This window comes from Prunus avium, chromosome 7, assembly GCF_965620075.1.
Source record: "Prunus avium chromosome 7, drPruAviu1.hap1.1, whole genome shotgun sequence".
Classification (NCBI taxonomy): domain Eukaryota; kingdom Viridiplantae; phylum Streptophyta; class Magnoliopsida; order Rosales; family Rosaceae; genus Prunus; species Prunus avium.
In genome coordinates this window covers 37,149,362-37,165,938 of record NC_142290.1, presented here as the reverse complement: position 1 = coordinate 37,165,938, position 16,577 = coordinate 37,149,362, and the positions used below count along the sequence as shown (strand labels likewise).

At 35.8% G+C, this 16,577-nt stretch overlaps 2 protein-coding genes across 2 annotated transcripts; one reads left to right on the top strand and one right to left on the bottom strand.

Annotated features, from left to right (window-relative positions):
* Positions 1-1,092: 1,092 nt before the first annotated feature.
* On the top strand, positions 1,093-6,903 carry LOC110771279 (Tesmin/TSO1-like CXC domain-containing protein). Its single transcript, XM_021975550.2, has 8 exons — positions 1,093-1,790; positions 2,712-2,819; positions 3,072-3,249; positions 3,858-4,217; positions 4,506-4,606; positions 4,677-4,771; positions 5,327-5,734; positions 6,279-6,903. Exons 1-8 carry the CDS (start codon positions 1,501-1,503, stop codon positions 6,515-6,517), a joined length of 1,779 nt encoding a protein of 592 aa, XP_021831242.1. The 5' UTR covers positions 1,093-1,500; the 3' UTR covers positions 6,518-6,903.
* A 3,428-nt stretch (positions 6,904-10,331) lies between these two features.
* AIM1 (Enoyl-CoA hydratase/isomerase family) lies at positions 10,332-15,716 on the bottom strand. Its single transcript, XM_021975549.2, has 18 exons — positions 15,277-15,716; positions 15,103-15,174; positions 14,789-14,851; positions 14,636-14,692; positions 14,474-14,541; positions 14,273-14,354; positions 14,124-14,179; positions 13,653-13,955; positions 13,442-13,528; positions 12,948-13,122; positions 12,554-12,675; positions 12,154-12,317; positions 11,742-11,996; positions 11,499-11,620; positions 11,262-11,383; positions 10,964-11,112; positions 10,680-10,818; positions 10,332-10,527 (listed from the first exon to the last, which is right to left on the bottom strand). Exons 1-18 carry the CDS (start codon positions 15,368-15,370, stop codon positions 10,483-10,485), a joined length of 2,175 nt encoding a protein of 724 aa, XP_021831241.1. The 5' UTR covers positions 15,371-15,716; the 3' UTR covers positions 10,332-10,482.
* Positions 15,717-16,577: the final 861 nt, after the last annotated feature.

Sequence of the window (16,577 nt, the reverse complement as noted above, 5' to 3'; positions counted from 1 at the left end):
TCGGTATTGTTGAGTTGATAATCTACAAGCCTTTCCATCAACTCCCACGCATATTTAAATAGGTAGGCTCATCAATTTTCTATGTCTTTAAAAGAGAAAAGTAATGTGGCAATAGGATGTAGAGGAGTTTGTATTTTTTTAAAACTTGATATGAAGAGTGGTGGGATGTGGGGTGTGTGTATAGATGTACTAGGGTTAATTATTAAGTTGGATGACCTTTTTTGTCTTTTTACACAATAATAAAACTTACAGCTTAATAATTTAAGTATTGGGGTGAACAAAGAGAAGTGCGGGGTTTAAATAGAAAATCTCTATCTATATTATTAGTGTTAAGACAAGACGTTTTTGTAATTAATTTAGGATTGTAATCTAGAAAATATAGCTTTGTATTGATCCAATCAGTCGTTGTTTTCAAGGCAAGACGTTTTTGTAATTAATTAATTTAGGATTTGAGAAACAGAATTACATTTTAACTTAAATAGACTTAGTTTTTTGTTGATATGAATTCAGTACCTTTTTTCGTGTTTCAGTTTAGAAGAGATTGTTCTTCCGCATCCTGTCCGTCCATTCCGTGCTTCGTACCAAATAAATCTCCAATCACAAATCATAAAGACTTGTTGACCGAACCAATATTCCAATCCCAATTAACTAGCTACCTCAAAGTCAGCAATTTCCAACACGACCCTTTTTAGCGCCAACTCTATTTTATTTACTTCTACCCTTTAACCGTTTTACTGGGCCGAATCTTATTAAAATTAACCCCGTTTTTCACCACCCTAATCCAAATCAATACGTGATCTCTCCAATCACGCAGCCCACCTATACAACACGTGTCAGAATCTGACCCCTGAGAATCAATTTTTTACCTGGTGCTGTGCCCACAGGATTTTGATTTCCGTAAGATACTTCCATTCACAGTCTCATCACACCACTTTCACTTTGGTGGAAAATTTGTAATCTTAGTAAATCTGACGGTCAACCGCTGACCTTACTCTCTTCTATGAATTCACACCGTCGATTACCGCTTTTAACACTCACCGCCAGATCAAACCTAGGATCCCAATCTCACCGTCAAAAAATCACAAAATTGAAATTCAAAACACAGCAAGAGAGAGGGAGGAGAGACGAAGGAGAAAGAAGAAGAACCAGAAAAGAGGGCCTTTGCTGCCTTCTCTCTTCTCAGTCCCCTATCTCATTCTCAAAGCCTCGTTTTTTCTCTATACATTTTCTCTTTCGGAATTTTCTTTTCTCTCACCCTCTCTGTTTTACAATTCGGCGTCGTTTGGATTGCGGCCACCACTGGCCGAGCTTCGCCGCGAATCTTGAGCTGCAAATTCGCACAGGAGTGTTTCAATCTTTTAGATGAATTCGATTGTATTTTGGATCTGAAACCGTGAAGTTTGGAAAATTTCTGCTATTATCTGACAGTAATCACTGGATTGAGTTTATCCGCAGAGGAAAAATTTCGAAACTTTGGTGAAATTTGAATTTTTATATTTGATGGGGGAAGCTGAAGGGGACGAGTCGGCTCCGACAAAGAGGCAATCGGATGCGGCAACAGGCGCTACGACGTCATCTTCGTCTTCGATGAGCGATGTTCCGGCGAAGAAGCTTGCGAGGCAGCTGGATTTCACGGGATTTGGTGGCGCACCGGCGAGTGTGGCCGTGCCGGAGCTCCCTAAACCGCAACTGCCTACCGTGGCGGTGCAACAGAGTCAGCCAAAGCCACCTGTAGTGGCTGTGCCGGTACCCGTACCACCGCAGCCGCCCATACCTTCAGTGAGGCCTGTGTAAGTTTGTAGCTTTTCATATGAATAAGCAATGAAGTTTAATTTGTTGGGAAAATTTTTGCCGCTTAATAATTGTATGGTCCGTTGGTTGCTTATTAGTTCAATTTGATTGAGAAGTTCGGATTTTGGATTGTAAGGTAATGTGGGAAAACTGCTCAAAATTGGAGGCGGCTTGAGAGCATTGTTTTGGAGAATTTAGTCTGTGAGCTGGTATATTTTGGGGTCTATTAAACAATCTTTTGATTTTGTTTGTAGGATTGATTTTGGAGGGTGAAGTTGTTATGTTTTGGGTATTTTTGGGAGTGTTTAATATGAGTTTGCTATTCGAATTGCTAAAATTCGGTTACTTGAACTACTGCATTTGTAAACGAATGGGAGAATTAAATTTGTGTTTCCAAAATAATTTCATTTGATGAATTCATACTTTGAATTCACGTTTTTTATTTGGGTGGGCAGCTGGGGTGGGGAAGCCATGTGTTTGCCACGAGCTACTCCTACAAGGCTTTTTTTTCTTCTTATAATTTAGTTTTGATTAAAGATGCTTTAGTCTGCGATCAAAATCTCTCTTTGCCCCTCTCTCTATTTCAATTTACAATATCTCATACCCTTTTAAATGTGAGAATTGACTTCTTTTATTTTACACAACATTCGTTGAACTGAGTCTGGGATTTTGGGACCCTGATTTCCACCTCCAAGGAAAGGATGCCTTACCAAGAGGCATTGACTTGCTTTCCTTCTGGATTTGAGTTGTAATGTTGGTTATGATTGATTATCAATCTTTGTTCCTTTAATGCATTTACTGAAATTTGTTTGTACAACCTCTGTTTAATTGCATGTAGAGACACATCTGAAGATACCAGTGTGGCTTAAAGTGAAACCTCTGTTTATTTATATTTAAACACTGTTATTTTTCTTTCTTAGGAAACCAGAATCCCCAAAATCAAGACCAAGACCCAATGTTGATGCAAAAGATGGTACTCCTAAGAAGCAAAAACAGTGTAATTGTAAACACTCTCGCTGCTTAAAGCTGTAAGTGCATATCTTCTCTGCACTAGGTTTGTATGAAAAAACCATTCCATCCAGGAGTTGATATTTTGTTACAGTTCTTCTGATTTGCTTAACCTTAAATTTTAATGCTTTGTTTTAAGTCTCTCTTGAAATTCCTAATTGTCGTCAACAATGTTCAATTTACATGAATTTTGTGTTACAAAGAACTATAACCCATGCACGCAGAAACATGAACATTGACATGAAGTGATTTTCTTGTTATCTTGTGACCAGGTATTGTGAGTGTTTTGCATCTGGAATTTACTGTGACGGTTGCAACTGTGTAAACTGTTGCAATAATGTTGAAAATGAAGGTGCTAGGAGAGATGCAGTTGAAGCTACATTAGAGCGTAATCCAAATGCATTCAGGCCAAAAATTGCAAGTAGCCCTCATGGACCAAGGGATACTCGGGTATGTTTCTCTTAGTTTGATGGACTACTTTCAGACATGATGGCTATTTTCTTTTACCTTTTATGATAGTTTAAAGTTGATAGCATTCAAGGATATCTTGTTTTTTTTTTTCCGTAGATTTTGTTGGCTTCATATGATATGAAACTTTGTACTGAAAGCTACGTTTTAGTGTGCATGACATCATGAACTTCTGACTGGTGCTTTTTATTGTTTTTAAGTGATGAAATTATTACTTCATTACGATTGTAAACCTGACCCTTTTTGCTCCACTGGCTTTGCTAAGAATTTGAGGACACAACATTGCTCTGCAATCAATTAAGTCGTGTAGGAGTGTATGAGAGTATCATTACATGTCGAATTTCTTTTGAATTGTTTATGAGTTTGTGGTGTGTATGGTCTTTCCATTTTGGATGAATTTTCTATGTTTTTTTGCTTTGTTATACCATCACAAAAATGGCTTAGATGAAAGTTAATTCCTTGTTTTACTCCAGTAACAAATTGAATTTTATACCTGTTAATTAGAATTGTATTAAATATTCTGCTATCAGTGGCTTTAACTATAGTACCCTTTATTGGATGTTTTTGTGGGCTGGCTTGGAAATGTGTAGGAGGAAGCAGGTGAGGTTCTGATCTTGGGAAAGCACAACAAAGGATGCCATTGCAAGAAATCAGGGTGCCTGAAGAAATACTGTGAATGCTTCCAAGCCAACATTCTCTGCTCCGAGAACTGTAAATGCATAGACTGCAAGAACTTTGAGGGAAGTGAAGAGAGACAAGCTCTATTCCATGGAGACCATGGAAACAACATGGCATATCTTCAACAGGCAGCAAATGCTGCCATTACAGGAGCTATTGGATCCTCTGGCTATGCGTCATCACCCCCAATATCCAAGAAAAGAAAAGGTCAGGAACTCTTTGGACCGACTGCCAAGGATCCATCAATTCACAGGATTGGACAGTTCCAACAGGTAAATTTGGTCTCATAGTATAACAAATAACTTCGGACAAATTAGTTGGTGTGTACTCAATGGAAAAAATGTTGCTAGTAAGAGTATGATTTTTGATAAACTCCCCTGACCTATTAAGATTACTAGTAGAAATCATGTTTATTGAGATTTGGATTTTTTTTTCTGGTTTACTTCATCCTGACACTGATTTTGGTGGTTAAATGCAGAATGCTGTTTGTTTATGTTTCTTTAATACCATGTTATGTTTTGGGATAGCATCATTAAATGTGTGTTTCATATAATTTTCAGGGAAACCATATCAGACCCCCTGCTCCTTCTTCTCTGGCTTCGGTCCCTGTTAATCGTCTTGGTGGTACTGCAGGATTAGGGCCTTCTAAGTTTACATACAGGTATAATTGGTTTTCGTTATAAACTACTAAAGTACGTGGTATGAAACTAATTTGTGTATGGTTGTTGAAGGTCTCTCCTAGCAGACATCATACAACCACAGGACTTGAAGGAACTTTGTTCAGTTTTGGTTGTAGTAGCAGAAGAAGCTGCAAAGACACTTGCAGGTAGTTTATTGTTTCATATATGACGAATCACTAGTCTTTAGAATTCATCGTGTACAATGATATATTTTCTTCCTTTCACAGAAGGTTGTCTTAGCCTGAATGACTGCAAATGATCTTAGGGATGAGATATCGAGAGTTGGGTAGTGTCACACCATGGACCATAAAATGATTAAATCTGGAAAATGTTTAGAGTGCATCTCTTTAAGAAGTAAAATGCTTGGGTGTTAAAAGTGATAATACTGACTGCGAATTGCTCCAGAACATATGGTCATTTCTACCTAGACAATAAGCTGTGAAACATCACTTGTGTGGTAAATTAAGTTTTACTAGTTAAGCGAGAACTATAATCTGCCTTCCAATAAATCACCTTCCATCTCTCATCTGATTTTGGTTTGTCTTTGTCTGGGTAAAGACACATTTAACTACTACTAGGGCATTATAGGAAAAATTCAATTGTAAATTATCTATTATGTAGTGACCTTTCAAGTGGTTCTAGTAAATATAAAAAGTTGTGCCTTGGTATGACTGAACATTAATATGTCCAATCTATCCCAGAACAAAGGAATGCAGCAGAGAAGCCGACAGAGAGTTCCCTTGCTTCAACGACACAAGACAGGTTGCAAAGCCAAAAGGAATCTGATGCTCAGAAAGCTGTGGCTGATGATTGTTCTAGTGCAAATGAGGCTGATAAAATCAGCCCTGATGATTCCAATTCAGATGGTGCTGATGTGCCCAAAGGGAGGCCAATGTCTCCTGCAACTTTGGCATTGATGTGTGATGAACAAGATACAATGTTCATGTCAGCTGCTTCTCCTAATGGATTAATGGGCGATCGCTGCAACACATCTTCACAGTTGCCTAATGGACAAGGAATGACAGAGGTCTATGCAGAACAGGAAAGGATTGTTTTGACGAAGTTCCGAGATTGTCTTAATAGGCTCATTACTTTTGGAGAAATAAAAGGCAAGTCAATCCTTTTTCTATCTGGACTAAATATGGTATAAGTTAAAAGTTTTCCATAATAACCAAACCCTCTTTCACTGTTCAGGCTAAAAACTGTCAGGATAGTTAATTTTTTATTTATTGTTTGGATACTTTATCTTGTAGGTTTATCTAGAGTGGTTGTTTCCTTGTGAAAAGCTAGGTGCACGACTCTGCAATCAGAAACTTTGAATTACAGTCATCCAGCTGTAATTACACATCCACATTACAATTGTAGTTATACATCCCCTTGTAATTACACATCCACAATACAACTGTAACTACACCCCCACCCCCCTCCCCCCACCAAAAAAAAGGGCGGGCGCCCGTGTGGTGTTGCATGGCCCTGATCTTGATAGGCATTTTAAATTTTTTTTTAAAAAAATTAAAGAAGAAGAATGGCAATTAGTTCACTTACCAACCGAAAAAAAAAGGTTGAGATTGGCATTAACATTATTTAGAATTTATTTTTCTTTCTCCACTTTAACATTGGCAATCAATGTACCTCTTCCATTTAACCTTGCAGAAACAAAGTGCTCATCATTAGCCCGGAGTGAAGCAGAAACTCAAAAAGAGCAGCCCAGCAATGGCAGTACAAATGCAAGAATGGAAACAGGAAATCAGCAGGGACCAGTTAGCAATGGTGTAGCAAAACCTGCTGTTCCACTCACGGCCAAGACGACAACACCACATATGGTTGCTGCGTTAGCCGTTAGTAAAACTCCCTCCCATCCGGAAAATGGAGAAAGTAGACCGAAAGATTAAAACAGACCTGTAAAGATTTAGCACACAAGATTTGCCCAAGGTATTGTTTTTCTTTGACTTGTCTACGACGCAGCGCAAGACAACAGTACTAGGAAGTTAGGAACAGCTCTTAGAGGTATCCCATTTTTCTCTTTTCTTCTTTTAAGGTTATTAATATATTTATAGATTAGAGTTTTTATTTTTTGTTAGCTTTAACCATAGTGAGGTCGAAGTGGTGTAAAATGAAGAGCCTTGTAATTGCACAAGATATCATTTTAGATCGTTACATACAAATTAACATCATAGTATTGCCTACATGTTAGGATTTTGATCTTTGCACATGTGGAGAAACAGCGAGCATTTACCACTTATCGTGGAAATAATATGTAACTTAGTTTTCCTTGCTGGAGTAATTTCATTACTCTTTATTATGCGCCTTGTGTTTAACAATTTTCCTATTTTCTTAAACAAAATAGATTTGGAATTCTTTTTGAATTGTACACTTATCAAATTTCAAAATGGTGTTCTTCAAATGACCAATACTTCTATTGCACGCGAAACTTACAAGTTCGGCTAAAACATATTCAATGCCTTTCCATTTCAGTTTCAATAAGTTGGGCGTAATTTCCATTAAGGAGCATCATGACTAAAATATAGTACAATAATTCCATGAATTATGAAAAAAATAATGTGATTATGGATCTTTGAAGTTGGAAATTAAAATATTTTAAAAAAAGAGTCTGTAGAGACGGCAAGAGAGATAAATATAAGGGTACCTAAGGTTAAAATTTTGCTGCTTGAATTGGTCTCCTCCCCTGTTGGTAGTATTGGAAATTTTTGTTCATGCTTATTGACCCAGCAGCTGAAACAAGAGAGTGGTCCAGTGGAAGATTTAGTAAATGAGAAAAGACCAAGAGGGTGGTATGCAGTGAAAATTTAATCTCTCATTCTTCTTTGTTGTTCCTTTATCCGGCACATTGATGTTCACATCTAGTCAAAACAATAAATAATTTCTAGAACACAACTTATGTTTCCCTTGAGTAGCTTTGCGTTGCTCTGCAGGCTTGAGTTTCCCTTTAGATGTTTAGCCACTAATAATTGTTTCTGCATATACACATATGGAACGTGAATTAATAGGGCCTGTAAGCATCTCCTTTATGCGTACGTACAAGGAGAAACATGGCATTGGCAGAGAAGAAAGAAATAACAGAAGCAGAGGCTTCCCTTCCCTTCCCTTTCTTTGTGGAAGTTGTATGCTAGCCTTAGCCGCGCGGCTATACTTTTGAAATAGTATGTAGTTTATAAAAAATAAATATAAACTTAGTTTCTTTAGGTCCAAAAAAAAAAATTTTTTTTTTTAGTAATTAATTAATATCTTAGTTACTTCCATTTGTAATTATGTTTTAATTATTATTTCTTTAGTGGATAATTAGTATTAAATATTTTAATTAACTTCCTAAATTAAATTACTTAATTAATAGTAATTAATTTTTTTTCTTTAATAAAATATTCACAAACTAAATAATAATTAAAACATAACTACGAATTAAAGTAATTAAAAAAAGAAATCCATATTATGCTATTTAAAGGTCTAGCCGGGCGGCCGTACTTTTGAAACTTTCTACTCAACAAGTATAGCCGCGTTGAAATATTCTACTTGTAGAGTATAGCCGGCGGCTATGCGTTTGAAATATCTTCTTATAGAGTATAGCCGTGTGGCTATACTGTTGAAATATTCTATTTAATATTCTACTTACAGCGTATCGCCGCGCGGCTATACTGTTGAAATATTATATACTTGTAGCGTATAGCCGTGCGGCTATACTGTTGAAATATTCTATAACTTTGAAATAGAGTATAGCCGTGCGGCTATAAAAAATAAATATAAACTTAGTTTCTTTTAGGTCAAATTTTTTTTTCGTAATTAATTAATTTCTTGGCATTTTTTAGTTACTTTCATTTGTAATTATGTTTTTATTATTACCTTTTTAGCGCATAATTAGTATTAATTATTTTAATTAACTTCAGAAATTATATTGCATAATAAATAGTAATTAATTTTTTTCCTTTAATAAAATATTTAAATACTAATTATTCACTAACTAGATAATAATTAAAACATAACTACTAATTAAAGTAATTAAAAAAGAGAAATTCCTATTTAAAGACTCTTGAAACTTTCTATTTTCGCGTATAGCCGTGCGGCTGTACGTTTGCAACTTTCTATTTTAGAGTATAGCCGTGCGGCAATACTGTTGAAACTTTCTACATAAAGCGTGTAGCCGCTCGGCTATATGTTTGAAATATTCTGCGCCGATCGGCTATACATATACTTTGAAATAGTATGTATTTTATAAAGAGTAAATATAAACTTATATTATATAGGTAAAAAAAAATGTACAAAAAAATTCTTTTTGGTAATTAAGTAATATCTTAGCATTTTTTTGATACTTTCATTTGTAATTATGTTTTAATTATTATTTCTTTAGTGGATAATTAGTATTAAATATTTGAATTAACTTCATAAATTATATTACTTAATAAATAGTTATTAATTTTTTTCTTTAATAAAATATTTAAATACTAATTATTCACTAACTAGATAATAATTAAAACATAACTACTAATTAAAGTAATTAAAAAAGAGAAATCCATATTATGCTATTTAAAGGTATAGCCGTGCGGCTATACGGTTGAAACTTTCTATTTAAGGAGTATAGCCGCGCGGCGATACGGTTGAAATGTTAATATTCTACTTGCAGAGTAAAGCCGCACGGCTATACGTTTGAAATAGTATGTAGTTTATAAAAATAAGTATAAACTTAGTTTTTAAAAATCTTTTTAGTAATTAAGTAATGTCTTAGCATTTTTTAGTTACTTTCATTTGTAATTATGTTTTAATTATTATTTATTTAGTGAATAATTAGTATTAAATATTTTAATTAACTTCATAAATAGTAATTAAATTTTTGTTCTTTAATAAAATATTTAAATACTAATTATTCACTAACTAAATAATAATTAAAACATAACAATTATTTAAAGTAATTAAAAAGGAGAAATCCATTGCCTTTTGTTTCTGCCTTATTTTCATTCTAAACATTTAAGTAAATGTCTTATCTTTGTACTTTAATTTACTTTTATATTACTCCAAAAGAAAGAAAAAAACCAAAGACACAGATTTAAAGATTTTAACTGAGATGAGAACTCACCCTAAACTCTGAAATTCATGTGATCACAGAGGATCATGATTGTGAATTTGTGATCTTTTTTGTATTATAATACAATATAAACTCCAAGGCATGTGAGTTCTACATATGGCCATGAGAACTTGAGTCTGATGACGTACCTGAGATGAGTCCCTAACTTGAGAGCTTGAGTCTGATGACGTACTGTCAGATATTTTATAAAACATAGAAAGAAGATATACTGGGAGAGGGGAGATACCTGAGTGGTAATCGTTACTTCAATAATTATTATTTGCAACATGAAATTGATTTTGGTGCGCACGACATCAAAAACCAATGCTTTACAGCACACTCGCTAAGACGCTGATCGAGATGGCCAAGCGCCCCCCAATTTGGGTGGTACCAAGTTTTAGATTAATTTAGCTTTAGAAAGCTGCCTCTACGTCTTTGTTAATGTTCCTTTTTTATTATCTCTTTAATGATTCAAGGTTTAATTGCTTTTCTTTTAACCTTGTTCCTTTTATGAGAACCTTGTAATATGAAAGTGACGGATTGGACTCTTGTGTTGAATATACCATACATAGGTTTTTTTTTTTTTTTTTGGGTTGAAATAGTACATAATAAGTCCATTCACAAAGAGTGAGGAATAAAGAGAAAGGTTATATTTTTATTTTGGAAACCAACTGCTTTCGAAATCATCAGTCACCTTACATATTACAAGGAAACAATAACTCGAATCTTATTTTCCTGAATAACAAATATACCCGACAACGGGTTGGAAACAGGTTTTTTACTTGCTTACATACGTGACCTTGAAGATGGGGATGACGAAGCGGGTGCACTCTGCAGGACAAGAAAAAATGTCACGAATTTACTTCAAATCTCAAAGTTACTTCAGAGGTTGTTTTTTGGAGGAGAATGAGAAAAGCTTCTAATATATCCAAATCCAGTAAAGGGAAAAATTCGACAACGAAAATAAGAATCGTTGTTCTTACCAGTGGCACACCCTTCATTGCTCTTTCTTCCAAAAATCTCGATGGTTTGTAAAAGTTACCATATACTCCGGACCATTTCTTGAGACTATCGTATATATGCTTAGGCCCAACCAGGTCTGCCCAAAATACAATACCACCCCTGCCACAGAACAAAGAAAGAAACAAATAAAATAATTACTGTCAACCAAAGGACCATATTTCAAATTACACACGCCCAAATGACTGAGTTACAGCCAATTCAAAAGCAAAGTTCAAGCAGATACGAGGGTCAAAATGCAACTCACCGGTAAGATGGGAAACTCATCCCAAGAACAGATGCAATGTCAAGGTCTGATGCTCGAACAACTATTCCTTCATCTAGAATACGACATGCCTCATTCACCACAGGGAAGAGTATCATCTCAAGAATTTCTTGGTCTGTAACAGATAAAGGCTGCCAGCCATTGTCCAGCAAACACAATTAGCATGAATATCACATAAAGCATGCATTATGAAAAGCAACAACATCAAGACAAGGTAGTTCCAATTATAGCATTGTTGTGCACAAATTAGTGTCTACTATCTGATGTAAAGCAAAAGTACCTTGCCACCAGGTATAATATTGGTAACTCGTCTGGATTCCTCAATAATTGGTAGCACAGAAAGATCAGGTTTTGGCTTGCTTCCCTTTTCATAAATGTAATATCCCTTCCCATTGTTTTTACCTAGAATTCCAAAAGAAAAAAGAAGGAATAAAGAACATGTAAAAGCATTATAATACCCCCACCCCCTTCTTTCCAAATAGGAACGTATAACAACATTGGCGAAGCTCTACACTACCGTTTCGTCCATGTTTGATCAAGATCTCAACCAATGGCGATGTAAATGTGCGATCTGGGAAAGCAGTAGCAAATTCCTTTCCAACTGCAACGGCTACTCCATAGCCAGCCAAGTCCTGAAGCCTGCACGTCAAGAGTCAAGCAATGCAGTTCTTGTGTCTATGAGCAGTTCTGATCCACAGAAATGCCAAAGTATATTTTTCTATATGAAAAAGTTGGGTATAGTGCAAAGGAAGAAAGTTACTGGAATGGACCCATAGGGAGACCAAAATTGCTGATGACCCTGTCAATTCTGAATACATCCACTCCTGAATTGAGCAATATATGTGCACCTTGTGTATAGGGAAAGAATGCTCGATTTACTGCAAATCCCGTGCAGTTACCAACCACAACAGGAACTTTCTTTATTATTTTTCCGACCGTCAAAAGATCAAGAATTACTTGTGCAGAAGTCTTCTCTGTTCGTACGATTTCAAGAAGAGGCATCACATGAGCAGGACTGGCCATAAAAGAGCGATGTCAACGAAAGTATGAAGTACGAAAAAAAAAGAGAGAGAAAAAAGCATTACACAATAATAATAAAATGCATATTGTGGCAAAGAAGCATGTTTCTTTGAGTTATGAAGATGTCTGTTCTTTGGAATGCATCAAATAACCTGAAAAAATGAGCCCCCACAATGCGATCATGAGAGCTTGTCTTTTCTCCTACTACATTGAGGTCAATAGTGGATGTGTTTGTAGCCAAAATGCAGTGAGAAGGGCATACTTTCTCGAGTTCACCGAAAATTTTTTGTTTGAGAGGAACATTCTCAATCACAGCCTGCAAATATAGAATAACTGTATCAAATGAATTTCTTATAGAAATCCGAGTAATTAAATGTAGATCTTACTATTCCATTACAACACAAAATATTATAGACAATGGATGTTCTGGCCAAAAAAAGTGGATAGTAAAGATGAACACATGTCTAACATAATGAAGAATGTTAATAATCCCAATACATGAAACCAAAAGGGAAAAAGAAATGAAGACATCTGGAATTTTAAAATCCTCACCTCAATGACCATATCCACATCTTTGAAGTCTGAGTAGTCCAAACTACCTTTAAGCAATGAGAGAGCTCGCTGTGCCTTATCCTGTGTCAACTTCCCTTTAGTTACTAATCCTTTAACATTTGCTGTGGAAACCAAAAAAAAAAATAATGAGAAAGGATTAAAATATTTCAGGTTTAGAATCTCTCCAAAATACACAAAAAACATGTCAGGGTATATTATCAATTCCTATTAGCTTAAGAACAATATCTTTCACTTCCTCACTTACACCCAAAAATGCCACAGCAAAAATAATTTAAAAAATCATATGCCGGACTGCAGCCTTCATCCCATAGATCATTCATAACAAATAGGAAAAATGGTAAATCTCAAGAATTCCTGCCAGCAAGGTAACCACCTTCTATCGTTTTTATGCCCTTCTGGAGATATTCAGAGTTGACTTCCTTGAGAACAACATATATATTGCCCAGAAGAAGGGCCGTAGCTATGCCAGAACCCATCAGACCTCCCCCAATAACAGCAACTTTCTTTACATGTCTTGGTTTAAGGCCAACATCAGTAACATTGGGTACCTGCATAAGTTAATATTTAGATGACGCAATGAGAAATGTAGAAACTGCTTCTTTGCAGCAGAAGATAACCATCACCCTTCACTATATTGAAAGGCTTAGCAGAGGCATTGAACAATAGAATCAATACAATTTGAAAGACAGGGCATTGAGTTACTACAGAATCAACCACAAGAAAGAGCAGAACTTAAAGCAAATGAAGCTGATGCAGATCCAGTCATGATATGCAAACAGATGTCAATGTCATTAACGCAAGGGAGTTCCAGTCATGATGCGGACAGGACCTCCCAGTAAAGAAACTACTTGTGCTTCATGATTGTACCTTAGATGTTGCACGTTGGGCAAAAAAGACATGGACAAGACCTTTTGAAGTGTCTGACAGAACTAACTCCTTAAAAACTTTAGCCTCCTGCAACAACAATTTCAATTGTTAGAACATATGTGAAACAATGGCATGCCATAACACACGACAACTTCAGAGAAGATGATGTTCAGAGATGTACAACAACCAAAGTCAATGACACCAAAATTACCTTTAGAACACCACTGTATCCTCCATGAACAATGCCATCCTCAATCACATCGAGGCATGCTTGGTGCTGAGGCATGTTGGGAGCAGTCTTCCTGGCTTGTTGTCTAGCAACTTTCAGTATCTCACGTGCCTCAGACAGGGAACCAAGCTTATCTGTCCTGTGAAGAGAGCGCAACCAAGGTTTGCGCCTCTCAGCAATGTCCAAAGCCCATAAACGAGATACTTTCAGCAACTCTTGAGAAGGCACAATAGCATCGATAAGACCAAGCTTCTTCCCTTCTTCAGACATGATTGACTTGGATAACTGAAAAGTACCACGCAACACTAAATTGGAACCAATACAAGATGAAGTTATATTATTTTAGGATAGAAGATGAAGTTATAGGTTATTTCACGTTTCTCGACATATTTCGGTATGAAGCTCTATGATTTTCTAATTGAAAAATAAAAAACAAGTAAAGGGGCCAATTACCAGCATCATTTCAACTGCCTTATGAAGCCCTACAAGCCTTGGAAGACGTTGTGTGCCTTACAGAGCAACAGTATTTTCACATTTCAGTGAAACATTAAAAAATAAAAAAAGGTCAGCAATGTATTGTCAGTGTAGAATAAAAGTTACACCTCCAAATCCTGGAATTACTCCAAGTGTCAACTCTGGCAGGCCAAGTTGAGTTCTTGGAGCAGCAATTCGTGCATGGCACCCCTGCATGAGATTTACTAATAATACGTAATTGCACAAAGATTCTGATAACAACTTTATCCACTAAAAGTTAAGAACAACGAAAATCTAAAAAGCGTTTGCTTGGCAATGGGAGCACAAACCAATGCCAACTCCAAGCCACCTCCGAGTGCAAGTCCTTCCACAGCAGCAACAACAGGTTTTTTTGAATCTATTTTACAGACAAACAGTATTAACGAAATTGTTAATTAGTGTATTAAATATGGAGCCCAGTAGCCGTATCCTTAGGTAATGTTGGTAAGTACCTTCAAGTTTGTTAACCAAAAATTCAACAGAGACATCGGGTATAAGTGAAACATCCCCTGCCACACCATGAAATATGATACTGAGTTCTCAACCCATCCATCATTTTACTTCAAGCTAAAATAGCGAGAACAGTATAGTTCATTCAATCATACCAGACTTGTGAACCTTCTCGAAAACATTGATATCAAAACCACCAGAAAACCTTCCTCCATTGCCTTCATTCAGTAAAAAAAAAAATCAATTAGAATATATAATTGAGCTGCAAAACATCCACAAAGAAGAAGCAATACCAAAATTCAAACACTCTTAGATTCTTTAACAAAAAAACAAAACAGAACCACAGAAAAGAAAAAACAGTTAATGCATAAACAATTGGCCGAATTGGATCAAACAGCACCAAATCACCAAAAAAAAAAGGGCACTGCCACACAATTCAACGAAAGAGTACGAATCAAAGCTTAATTACCAGTCAAAACGATAGCCGTGACATCATTTCTTCTCGCGACTTCGTCGAACTTCTCCTTCAACCCCGCTATAACTGCAGCGTCACGGAAACAACAATCCGAAAAAAAGAAAATCAAAACCAGATGAATGAATCGTCGAAATTTTGATAAATATGGTGCGGAGCTAGCTTGATTACTCGGTATGGCCAAGGCGTTGACAGGGGGATTGAATATGGTGATCACAGCAACGCCGTCGTTCCCGACCTCCAAGGTGACCTTGACCTTCGCCATGGATTCACGAACCAGAGTTCCTAGGGTTTCGTGAAGAAGATAAGGGAAGGTGGCACAGAAAGAGAGCTGATAATGATGAAGACGATGAGGAGATCGCAGTGTATGGGTGGGTCTTTTTATATGTCTGCTGCTTGAAATTTGGCTTCAGTGTGACTAGCGGCAACTTGCAAGGCAGTCTTACCGTTACCAACAATTTTCGTGATCCACGCGGTAAAACGATGGAGGTCTCTGATTTGATTGGCTGGATTTTGGAGTTCAAGTCAAATTCTTCCACGTTGTAGCGGTTTGTTCAGGCAAATGATAGGACGGGCAACGAAACGAGGGCGGCCACCTGACTTTCTTTTTGTTTTTTCAACAACCTTTGCTCAACAACCATATTTTCTTTTTAATTTACATTTGTTTTGGTTATATAAAGAGTTGTTTTTGCTCACTTACTTTAATTAGTATTTTTTATTTATAAAAAGACCATAGAATTTTATTACATTAATATAAAAAATAGTATTGATAATATATATATATATATAGTATAAATGACACATATTGTAAATGGAGTCATCCCAATAATAATATGGCAAACATTGGTAAAATTTCCCATTGACACAAATTGTTATTAGTTTTTATTTTTATTTTTAAGTACATACAATTTAAGAGGGGGGTTGTAACTCAAGTGATTAAGAGTATTTTACACATCTACAGCTGATGTCCTAAGTTTCGATCCCCCCCTCTCAATATCGTTTGTATAAAAAAAAAAAAAATTAAAGTGTTTTAAATGAAAGATTTGAATTTGACAACAAAGCGACATTTGCTAAAAAAAAAAAAAAGAAACATTACATTGAATGTATTTGAAATCGCTACATGTAGTACATTTGAATGAATTTAAAATACCCATCTCTTAACACTTTGTATAGCATTTTCAAATATTGACATATATATGAATTGTAGTAATCTATACAAACAATTTCACCTTGATGTCATTTAAATCTTTTAAAATTACTCCATCCAAATGGACCTCAAAGGAGTTAATAACGTTAACCTTTTTCATGTGTCAAAGTCTCGCATATCTCAATATCTTTTGTATTAAAAATAAAAATACATTGATGATCATACGAGTCTTATCAACAAATTATTAGATAGCTTATAAACCCTAAACTCAAAACTCTCCCAATTCCTAAATGATGTCCTTTTTGACAGAACAGAAGCACGAGAT